Raw genomic sequence first — 12589 nt, forward strand, 5'->3', positions numbered from 1 at the left:
GCAAGCGAAACAGCTGTTGTTATCAGATTTGGTTGTTCATAGCAAAACAGCTGTTTCTCGTTCAGTTGCATATGGATGTACAGTAAACCCCGTATTTGTGGGGGATGCATACCACAACTCCCCCAGCATATAGTTAAAATCTACGAGTAGTTAACACCCCACCTCCCCTAAAAATGCTTATAACTGCCTATCTTGAAAAATCAAATACCAAATGTATACCTTAAACTAGCATCCTACATCAAAAATACCTTAAACTATTATCCTATTACTGTATTAACCTTTGAAATTATATTAAAATATTTCAAAGTCATCTTAAACATTTTACCCTTAAAAACATATACGTACGTGCTTCTAACCCTTCCAGCCAATAACACACAGATAGAGAGAGAGAGAGAGAGAGAGAGAGAGAGAGAGAGAGAGAGAGAGAGAGAGAGAGAGAGAGAAATTTTCAGTATCCTTCGTAGCAGCATTTTGACCACCAAGTGGGTCATATTTGACCTTAGATTACACTAACCCCCCTCAAAGCTGGAACAGATTGGGAATCGAGCATGGTTTCTTTTAAAATTTTACATAATTTACTATAGAAATGCAATGTTGTAATTATTGCATGGAAAACAATAAAAAATTAATAAAGTAACATCATGTTTATCTATAAAACTACAATATACAAAACAAATAATAACATGTTACATATGCATAAAAAATCTATCTCTGAGAGAGAGAGAGAGAGAGAGAGAGAGAGAGAGAGAGAGAGAGAGAGAGAGAGAGAGAGAGAGAGAGAGCTCTTTGGCCAGATGACAACCCTTTTTTTTTTATGGTGACAGTTGCTCCTTCATTCCTCCCCAAAAGTTGGATACAGAAAAAGATCAGGGACTGAACTAAAATCTTACTAATTCATTATATTTTCTTTAATAATTGATATTTTGCTGTGTTTACATTAATATCAATATTTGAAAATTAGTAAATCATTTATTTATCATACAACACAAATAAACATACAATTACATATGCATAAAAATTCTCTCATCTCAGTAAGAGAGAGAGAGAGAGAGAGAGTTATTATCTTTATTATTTAAGGTTATTATTTAACCTTATTAAACTTAATATTATCTGAAAATCAGTACTGTAAATCATTATTTTATCATAAAATGTATATGTACACACAGTAGAGTATTTAGTCACGAAAATAATATGAAAATACATGATACTGTTCCATGAAAAAATCAACGAACGGGTGAGTTTTCACATAAATAATTATATATAGGTTCCACAGAAAATTCTGCGAATCACTGAGTCTGCGAATTGTGAGAACGCGAATCCTGGGGGTGTACTGTGCACATTTATGCAACGATTATAATGTTACTAACATTTATCCTTCTCTTTTACTTTTTTAACTTATTTAACTAGAAGATGGGATAGATAAAGAGAGGGAGGAATAGAGGTTAGTCTACGGTCGACCCTCGTTAAAACAGACTAATAGGGGGCCATGGTGTCCATCTTAGCCGACAGTCTGGTTTAACCTACGATATCTATATACTCGTATATATATATATATATATATATATATATATATAATGTATTTCATTATTGTTTTAACGAGTATGAATAACAAACCAATGTAGAAATGCTTGAATTAAAGCTCATGATAAAAGACGAAAAATGAAGAATAAAACATGATAAAAATTATACAATTCCGCCGCATATGTAGAAGCCTAGGCCAAGACATGAACGCATAATTGTTAAGTAAAAAGAAATAGTGTCTCTAAAATGAAAAGTAAGATGATAAAATTTAGATTACAGGTACACAATCCTTTACCTGAAATCCTCCGAGCCAGGTGTGTTTCGGGTTTTGGAATTTTCCGGATTTTGGAACTGTGTGGTCAGAAGCATAATCAAGCATAACTCTTGCAGCAAAATCATATTTTTCCCCCTTTTTCATGTTTTTTTTCATTTTAGTTATTCATTCATTTTAGTTTATTATTATTTATATTAATATACTCTTAAATGAATGTGAGATAATTAAGATCATCCATAATAAAATAGTGACACAATTAAGACCAAAAGTTCACTAACACATTTTGTTTTCAACAAAAACATTCTGTAAAACACAAAAATATACATGAACAAAATAACTGTAATTCGACTTGTGAATTTTAACAACAAGACTATAAAATACACTTCATCGTATCAAACTTGGAGAGGGCTGTTTTTCATTGCTACTAATGTCGTCATCAGTTTGCAATCGTAAATCTAAGGACGGTCCAGGAATAGGATTTGCAAGTGATGACGCATCACCACGACAGACTCTTGTATGATTTTCCATACCACTATACTTTAAAGTTAAAATTATTGTTGAATTCTTGTTTTCATGAAGAAATAATTATATAAAGGAAATTACTGAGTAATTTTTGCCATCAGCAGTCAAATAATCACGATCATGGCAACGTTCAAACTTAGTGCCGTCACAACATATGTCTATAAATAGAACAGAAGTAGAGGGCAGTCACTGGCTAGCAGATCTCCATGGCAACCAGCCAGCCAATCAGGTTTTAGCTGTATTCTGTCTGAGAAAGAACATTTTGCTCAGAGAAGCTGACGACGACATAACGATGACATAAGTGTGCGTGTTTTGAATACAACACAGGCAGTCCCTGGTTATCGGCGGGGGTTCCGCTTTGAGGGTGTGATGATAACCGAAAATCACTGTTAACCGAAAATCTGTGATTTTCAGGGCTTATCGACGCTGAAAAGCGCCGATTTTCAGTTACCGTGCCTCTGTTAAAGTTAAACCATTTTATGAGCAGACTCCAAGACCATTTCCAGCGCTGCCAATTCTCATTAATCCGGCTGCCTTCGCCACTAAGAGAAGGGAAGAAAATGACAAACTTGGCGATCTGGCAAACTTGGACCCACTTCTTCACTTGGGTCAGATCACTATGACCCTTAGTCAAATCGTATAAAATGGTCGAGATAATCTTCCGTATTCATTGTCTCGACACAGCAAGCTTCCATAAACACCATGGAGAGTTCCCACGCCGTGTCCTTCGTCCTGAAGAACGCGAAATGGCATACAATGTGTACCAGTTTTTTAAATGGGAAAAAGAAAATGGAGTTTCAAAGTTTGGCATCAATCAAGCAGTCAAACATGCATTAGATGCAACAAAGATATCAAAACTACTTTGCATCAGATTTGTAAAGAAGCTAAAGAACGGAAGAAGAATTTGGAGAGCTGGTTTTAGGAAAAGAAAAGAAAAAGATCAAAAACCGTAACAAATGTGGACGATTTCGATTGATGCATTATACAGCAAACTGTATTGGCTTTTTATGCAAGGAAGAAATTCCGACAATAGACAAAGTTTTACAAGTGAAGGAAAATATTGGGTTTGGTGGCTGCAAGGAATCATTTCGTAAAGTGCTGCATGAAATCAAAGGATTATATACTGTGACCATTCAAATCTGCTTTAACAAGGGATTTAAACTACCCTTTCTCTTTATCGTAGTCTGCCCATAGATTAAAGAGGTCAAACCAGGTGTGGATTTAAATGGTCAGAAGGATCTGGCAACGTCGCAAATGGGCTCGGAGTCCGCTCATAAATTGGTTATAGTATAGGTATGCATTGGCGTCAATACCCAATTATCAGTGCCGATAAGCGGAAACTGGCGATTTTCAGCGCCGATTTCGTTGCTAGACAAGCCCTGTAAAACAGGATCGCCATTAACCATGGACTGCTTGTACGTAGTTTTTAACAGTGCATGTATTTTACTGATTACATGAAGAATAGAATGAATTCCTTCTTATTACTCTGAGTGCAAAATTGTTGGTTCAGAGATTCTTCAGCAACAAAATAATTCTTTTTTTTGGCTTTACTATTAAAACAAAATTCTTCTCTTTAATCTCTCGAGGATAGAATTACGCTTCAAAGGGAACTGGCAATTCTATTCTCTATCTCTCTCTCTCTCGTGTTATCTGCCACGTAAACACAAGTATTGTTCAGTAACTTAGCTTTTGTCTTTGTAAAGTTTACCTTTGTCATGTCTTTTCTCTCCTAAAAAACATACAAAGCATCATACTGTAGCTACCAGTCAGGCAGCAGATAGGTAAAATTGTTAATGTTCAGTGATTGGCTATGATGCTTCCTACCCTTCTACACAATTGCGGTTCTTAATGACGGTACGTACCGTGCACAAGTTAAACTGGTTACAAATTAAAAGCATTTCAGTTCGGTACAGTATAAATACAGAACAGTATATATAAAATAAAAATATAAATGAAAAGTTCTTTATTTACCTTTGGTATATAAAAAGGAAAATGGTATGCGACGACTGGAGGAACAGTAACCATCTTAAATCGTGGACGAACATTATGTATTTTAAACCGGCTGACCCTCTTCAGTGTCCATCTTATCCAATATCCAGATTAACAGGGTCCAGTTTAATGAGGGTCAGCTGTATTGTAATTTGGTCTCTCAAAAGAGGAACTGCCATGATACACGAGATACATGATAAAATCAATTTTTAAGGGTGAAAATTTTGGAGTCGCATGATAAGGAAGATCGCGCGCTACACATGTATATATGGTATATAGTGGCTTAAAAATAAGTTTTTCAGCAACTTTGGAGAGCACAGGGAGAATAGAGATCAGCCAGTAGTTACTACAGTCTGCAGATAAGCTACTCTGGAACAGGCACTGTATTATTTGGCTTGCATTCATCCACAAAGACACTATGTCGACATCAAAATCTATAGAATCTACTAATCTTGAAAGACAACACACTAGAAACTTTGTTAAAAACAAAGGGAAGAAAACCATCAGTGTCTTCTCCATCCCACCTATCAAGATTACCCAGATTTTTCTTAATATCCCTAAAGTGAAATGCAAATTTTGTAAGAATAGGTTCAGGATGACAAGTATCAGGGAGAGGGACATCCTCAACTGATTGCTTAGCTTCAAAAGCTCAATGAAGCAGTTCAGCCTTTTCCCTAGGGCCAGTAACCAATCTACTACCATCAGTTAGTAGTGGTGGAATGGAAGACAAGCCTGACCCAAAGACAGATGATGCCAATTTGGTCCACCACAGATAAGGCTGAGTAATTCCTTCAAGTTTCCTTTTCAAGGAATTACTGTAATTTCTCTTGGCTGTATGGTAAGTTCTATTGGTAGCACAGCAAGACTCAACAAAAATTTTGTATTTTTCATTTGAACGATTTCGTCTCCATGCATTGAATTTGGCCCGTTTGTCATGGTAGGCTCATCTATATGTATCATCAAACCATGGCTGGTCATCTGTCTTAAACTTGATGAGCTTTTTAGGGACATACCTTATTAAAATGGCCATAAGCATTTTGTTTAACTTCTTCTTGGGATCAGGCTCTAACATACCTCTGAAATATTAAGTGCCCGACAAGCTTCAATCATGCAATCCCAATTGGCTCTGGATTTCAGCCGGACCATTTTTTCAATGGTGGAATTGGGAATATACTGATTGACATATATGTCCATCTCAATGGCCCAAAGATCAGAAGCACCTACATACAGTAGTCACAGACCTTGGACTTCACAATAGCTGGAACATCAGTGAATATCAGGTGCAATCTATTAACATAAACGTGTGTGGGTTCATCAATCAGCTGGACAAAATCAGAAAATACATAGGACTCAAGAGCAGACCAGCCATATTGATCTGTGAAATCTAAATTTAGCCACTCACTGTGCTTTGCATTGCAGTCTCCACAAATAATGAATTCTGTGACTGAGCCATTCCAATCATCTCCATAAGATAGTCATATACTGTATAGAATCAACAATATCTGGATTGCAGTAAACAGCAAATACGTAAACATTGTAGAACTTACTGAAAATTTTAAAACAAGAACTTCATAACAGCTCCAAATTTTTCTGACGATAAAGAAGTCGTCCAGACTTAGTGTATACACACCCATACCTTGCGCATGTGGGATGTTTTGACGATAAATAAAGTCAGGGCCATCAAACCCTGGGATTAAAAACTCGACCTTTGACTTGTTCCTACTTCCAAATCGTAGGGCATAACTCTGGAGATCCAGAAAATTTGACCTTAAGCACAAATATTTGAATAAAGTACTTTGCAATTTTTCTCACTGTAATGAGTAACAGGCCTAAGGTTCAGCTCAATGTTTCCCAAAAGAATTAACATCTACAACATAAAATCCACATCAAAATTAATAAATAGATTCATAATAACAGTAACATTGTAAAAATCAACAGAACAATAAACAACATTACCACCAGCAACAACAGTATTTACAAAAATTCTATCGGGTATAAATAAATGTCACTATATATCTTTGAAAAAAGCGCCGGAAGCAACCGGTCGACAAAGTGGGGCTGGCACACCTTGTAAGGCCAAAGAAATCCGCCAGGTTTGCCACAACAACTAAGGGAGGACAGTCAGAATAGATTTAGAAATAAAACACTCAGAAGGAAAAGATTAAAATTAAAATGATAATGACCTTCACAAATCTTCTGTACTGTATATCACAAAACCATTGACTTTTTTACCTACCTTTTCTACATACTGTATTTAACTGAAATAAAATCGACATCAAAGAAATCTGTTTGTCCACAGAAATATTTTGATGTATAGATATCCACTTTAAACTAAAAATAGGAGGTTATACAACACTTCTTTTACCGGAGCCTGTTATTTTGAAGTAGCTTGGGAAGTTGCATTGTGATAAAAAAAGATTCATAAAATCCAGACCCAACACTTTCAAAATGTGAGAGTTCGTGATTTGAATATCCTTTCAAGAAATATCATATACAGTAAATACAGGCAGTCCCCGCTTATCAGTGGCATCGATTAATGGAGTTTCGATTTTAAGGCGCTTGGCTAATGACATCGTTACCCAGATTTTCAATGTTGGTAGGTGGTTTACCAGCATTGGTAGGCGGTTTATTGGTGTTGGTAAGCAATTTTTGGCTCTGTTAAGCAGTTTATCGGCGTCAGTAAGCAGTTTATTGGTGACAATCGGTGCTTACAGCGTCGTAAATGCCATTTATTACCATAATAATCATTGTGATGTTCCAGTTAATGATGATTTTCAGTTATTGGGGCTCGGCCAGGAACGGAACCCCAACCATTAACCAGGGACTGCCTGTATCTGGTTATTTCCAGGAAATAAATCATGGTGGGCTCAGACATAACATCATCCAAATTTAAGTCCTTCACAAACGTCAAAAAAAAAAAAAAAAGCAGACAAGATGATCTTTTTCAGTGAGTACCCTGATGTTTTTATAGACATGTAACATGTATGTTTATTTTGTAGAGTTTTAGGTTTTTATTCTATAATTACATCACTTATCTTGAGAGAGAGAGAGAGAGAGAGAGAGAGAGAGAGAGAGAGAGAGAGAGAGAGAGAGAGAGAATATTTTTAATACATACTGTATGTAACAAGCATATTTATTTGTTTTGCATAGTTTTAGATTTTGATTCTAAAATTACATTACCTATCTTTGTGAGAGAGAGAGAGAGAGAGAGAGAGAGAGAGAGAGAGAGAGAGAGAGAGAGAGAGAGAGAGAGAGAGAGAGAGAATTTTTTATGCATATATAAAATGCATGTTTATTTGTTTTGTATTGTTTTAGATTTTTACTCTATAATTACATCATTTATCTTTTTCTGAAAGAGAGAGAGAGAGAGAGAGAGAGAGAGAGAGAGAGAGAGAGAGACACTTGACTGGATCCCACTTATTTTATGGAAAAAGTGATGTTACTTTGTCATTCATTTTTTCATATATTCCTAGGTGTAATTACAACTTTTGCATTGCAAATCTGCATAATTTATCTGGATATATTTTGGATTTACAAAAATGTCTTTATCACAAAAATATTTTTTTGGCAAATTATTTTTTTGGGGAAAGTGCAAAATTTTCCCGTACTGTAATTTCTACTCATTATTTTACCTATATAAATTATTTTGGGGGATTTTTATGACACTGTATAATCATTCAGCTGCAAATTGAAACAAAATTAAGGAGTCTACCTTAAAAACTGTCAGAGCTATGTGTCTTTGAACAAAAAAGGTAAAAACATTTTTTTGGCGTATCGAGTGGGTGATTGGCACTTTTCTTACAGAAAATGTGACGCTACTTTAGCATTCATTTTTTCATATTTTCCTTGTTACAATTACAGGTTTTGCATTGTAATAACTAGGTAAGTTACCTTGGTGTGCTATGAAAAAAAAACTTTATCACTATTAGTTTTTATGGGATAAATTTTTGTTTTTTAGGGAAAAGTGCAAAATTTTATTGTCTCATAATTTCACCTAAATAATAGTTATTTTTGGGGGGATTTTTTATGCCATTGTATAGAATAATTATTCAGCTGCAAAATGAAACAAAATTGAGCAGTCTACCTTGAAAATGGTAGAAGATTTGCATCTTTGAAGAAATAAAGGTATAAACATTTTACGCTTACCGCTCAAGTCACTGCCACTGCCCACAGGCGTAATTGTTTATAAGAGTCATAAGCAAAAGGGTTAATAATCTTGCATTATTATCTTGTAAAACAACCAAAGTTTTAATATTATCAATTTGATAAAAAGTCTCCATTTTTCTTATATTCTCCTCATCAGGTAGATAATATGATAAAATTCACAACCGAGACAGAAAGATTGCTTCCAGCTCTTGTTGAGGAATATTCCTACATGAAAGGAAATGGTTTGTATTTCTACTGGAACAAATATAAATACAAAGATGCTGAGTCACATTTTTGCACTCTGAATATTTCTACTGGAACAAATATAAATACAAAGATGCTGAGTCACATTTTTGCACTCTGAATATTTCTACTGGAACAAATATAAATACAAAGTTGCTGAGTCACATTTCTGCACTCTGAATATTTCTACTGGAACAAATATAATTACAAAGATGCTGAGTCACATTTTTGCACTGAATATTTCTACTGGAATAAATATAAATACAAAGATGCTGAGTCACATTTTTGCACTCTGAATATTTCTACTGGAACAAATATAAATACAAAGATGCTGAGTCACATTTTTGCACTCTGAATCTCAACTAAAGAAACATATCTAATTTGTAGCAACTACAGATATTACTGTTAATACTGTACGAGCATTCTCTGTCATCATACAAACCTTACAACCAAAAAAACAACTTACCCCAAATCTGTTAACCCATTCATAAATTCATCACGGGTGAATTCACACTGTGTTGCTGCACGAAGTTTCCATGCTAAAATGAGTACTAATCGAGAATCTGGTGAGAGATCTAAGTCATCTAAGAGTCGCATAACTCCATCCACAAGAATTTTATTTGGCTCACTTGTATCTGCAAAGAAAAGGAAAAAATCTGTAGATAATACAAATTTTCATAATAAAATCTATTACTTGGATACTTACCTACTCTTGAAAATAACTTAAATCTCCATGCCAATACGAGAGTCAGCATTCAAATAAAAGAAGATCACTTGGCTGACCAGGATGACTGTCTAGTACATCTATTCTCCACCAGGTGTTTCAAATGTTTTAGCTCATCAGAATTCTCCTTGACCGCCCACTAAGTCATGGGGAGGTTGAGTGGGGTCTACTTTAACATTTGGTAAGTATCCAAATAATAAACTTAATTATGAAAATTTATATTATTTGGTATGAATCTTACCAACTGAGCTAAAGGTTTCTTGCATGAAACCCACAACATCTTACCTGATACGGAATCCTTTCTGGATTTTACTGCTACCAGAAGGTGGAATCCATTCAAGGCTTTTGTATGTGTACAGCAGAAAGCAGCATTGCAAAGAAAACTGCTTCAATTCAGCCAGAATGAAACAGAAGGGGCAAGAAGGGGTCACTACACCTGGGTCCAAAAACTCCATAAACAATACTCAACTAAAAATAAATGCCTTAATGATATAAAGGTATGCTCCTACATGCTTCCCATAATATAAAAAACCAGGATTTAAAATAAAGAGCCTAGATTGGTCTTTCTTCAGTTCAGAAAAAGATTTTACCCGCTAATGGTAATGGACTAGGGGCTTTACCATTTTCGGATGGGATTCTGCGTACTTAAGGTCACTAGTGAGCAGCAAAAACCGAACTGCAATTCTACTGTGCTGCATTAATCATATCCTTAAGTGACAAATTTGTCTTAAAACTAAATGAAGTAGCAACCACGCTTTCATTATTAATGTTTACCTTCAATAAAGGTAAAAGATCAGGAACCCATGTGCTAGCCTGATCAAATGTCACAGAGGAGAACATTGTGTTTTTTGACAAAGGCATTCTAGGTTTCCCAATACCACACAACATAAAGCTAACTTCCCCTCCTAGCTTAAATCCACCTAAATAAATATGACATTTTTATAATGAAATAGTTTTATATATACTTACCCAGTAATTACATTGCTATTAGTTTCACTCATTCAGCAGCTTAAAATTTTGAAATTTGCAGGTCACGCTAGTTTGTTTTGGGGTAGGTGACATGCCCTGCCCACTTTCAGGGGAGAGGAACAATTTAGCAAAGAGCTTCAATTTGTTTACTCCCTTATGTCCATGCAAGGGAAGGAGGGCAGGCTCTGATCATGTAATTTGTGGGTAAATATCTATAAAACTTTATTATAAAAATGTCATTTTTATATAAGTAACTTACCAAGTAATTACATAGCTGATTCCCACATTGATAGGGGGTGGGAAGACTTGGACATATCTGCCCCAAAACATTATTAATGGTAATGAATTTGAGAATAGAAGATTGCTAACATTGAATCAATGTTTGTTGTTCCTTACCCGATATGAGAGCTGCTGCAGGTAGATACTGCCTCTGGTTGGCGCTCATCTTATCGTGCAGTATGGCCTGGAGTGCCTACTACTACAGTGGGTGCTTTGCAGCGATGGACCAATTCCGATGGCTAGCAAAGAATGCATGCAAGATGCCCCTGCCCAGAGCGCAGAACCATACAAAATAACAGGAACAAAAAATACAGTCACCACAAACCATCAAATTAACATTAAAAACACCAATGCCCAACCATTAAAATGAAAAGACTGGAGGGTACTCCAAGTACACAGTACTTCCAGGCTCCCCTAGGACTCAACACCTTATGCAAGGGAAAGAGATAAAAAGGAAGGACAATGCTTCCTATGTTTCCTCCCCCAACACCATGCCAGCCGCATAAAATAGACCCAAAGTACTGCACTGATCATATACTGTTTCAATATCCTTTAAGTAATGAGAAGCAAAAACTGCCTTGCCTTTCCAAAAGGTTGATTGCAAGATAGAAGCGAGGGATAAGTTTCGCTTAAACGCTAAGGAAGTAGCAACAGCTCTTATCTCACAGGCTTTCACCTTAAATGACGGAAAAGTCTTCGCCAACCATGGAATGTACTTTGGATATGAGGTCTCTAAGAAAGAATGCCAAGGCATTCTTAGACAGAGGGTGTGTGGGATTTTTCACAGAACACCAAAGACTGCTTGAAGCCCCACAAATAGACTTTGTTCTGTGGAGGTAATATTTACGGGCCCTCACCAGACAGAGAGTTCTCTCCTCTTCAGCTGGACCCACCACTTCAGTCAAGCTTTTAATAGTAAAAGAATGAGGCCATGGTTTCGAAGGTGTTTCGTTCTTAGCAAAAAATCCCAGGAAAAAGAGCAAACTGCGTTTCCTTAGGAAAAACCAACTCTTTTGTCCAAAGCATGAATCTCACTGGGCTTTTCTGCTGTTGCCAAAGCAACCAGAAAAAGGGTCTTCCTGGTAAGGTTTCTTAAGGAGATAGATTGCATGGGTTCAAATTGTGGACTGGAAAGCCATCTAAGTACGATGTCTAGGTTCCAGGAGACTAATGGGCTTTCCTTTTGCTTAACCCTTTAACGCCAACTGGACATAGTTTACATCGACAAAAATTTTCTGTCGGGTGCCATGTGGACGTAAAATACGTCGACTACAAAGAGTTTTTTAAATATTCAAGGAAAAATACTTATAGGCCTCGTTTGCGAAATATTTTAAATCGCGCCTTGAGGGATGCTGGGAGTTCATGGATCATGCTGTTATTTTGTTTACAAGCGTGACCCAGCTGCGCATGCGCAAATTTCTTTCTTATCCCAAAAGAAAGCATCAGCTAACTCTGCTGAAAATCTCAGAAATTCTTTAGTCACTATGTCAAAATTTTTGCACCGTTTTCTATTAGCCTTTACATAAAGTTTTATATATGAAAATGTGTGCAATTTCATGTAGAATAAAACAAAAACTAACTCATGGTTGTAACTTTTATCAATTTTGACATATTTTCATATAAATCACGATAAGTGCCAAAATTTCAACCTTCGGTCAACTTTGACTCGACCGAAATAGTTGAAAAATGCAATTGTAAGCTAAAACTCTTACATTCTAGTAATATTCAATCACTTACCTACATTTTGCAACAAACGAGAAGTCTCTAGCACAATATTTCGATTTATGGTGAATTTTTGAAAAAAACTTTTTCCTTACGTCCGCTCTAACTATGCTGAAAATCTTGTAAGAGCCTGACGCCGTCTCTTCCAAACACGTGTGTGTTCATGTATTCGTGTGTTCGTCGTCCATCGGAGTGGACAA

At 35.9% G+C, this 12589-nt stretch overlaps 1 protein-coding gene across 1 annotated transcript in view; it reads right to left on the reverse strand.

Annotated features, from left to right (window-relative positions):
- The window catches only part of SCCRO (defective in cullin neddylation 1 domain containing SCCRO), a 198014-nt gene that overhangs the window by 77926 nt on the left and 107499 nt on the right, over nucleotides 1–12589 (reverse strand). The window contains exon 3 of the mRNA XM_067108052.1: nucleotides 9162–9330. Coding sequence (XP_066964153.1) covers nucleotides 9162–9330 — 169 coding nt within the window. The remainder of the gene's footprint in view (nucleotides 1–9161; nucleotides 9331–12589) is intronic.

The sequence above is a fragment of the Macrobrachium rosenbergii genome, chromosome 8 (genome assembly GCF_040412425.1).
Source record: "Macrobrachium rosenbergii isolate ZJJX-2024 chromosome 8, ASM4041242v1, whole genome shotgun sequence".
NCBI classification, from domain to species: domain Eukaryota; kingdom Metazoa; phylum Arthropoda; class Malacostraca; order Decapoda; family Palaemonidae; genus Macrobrachium; species Macrobrachium rosenbergii.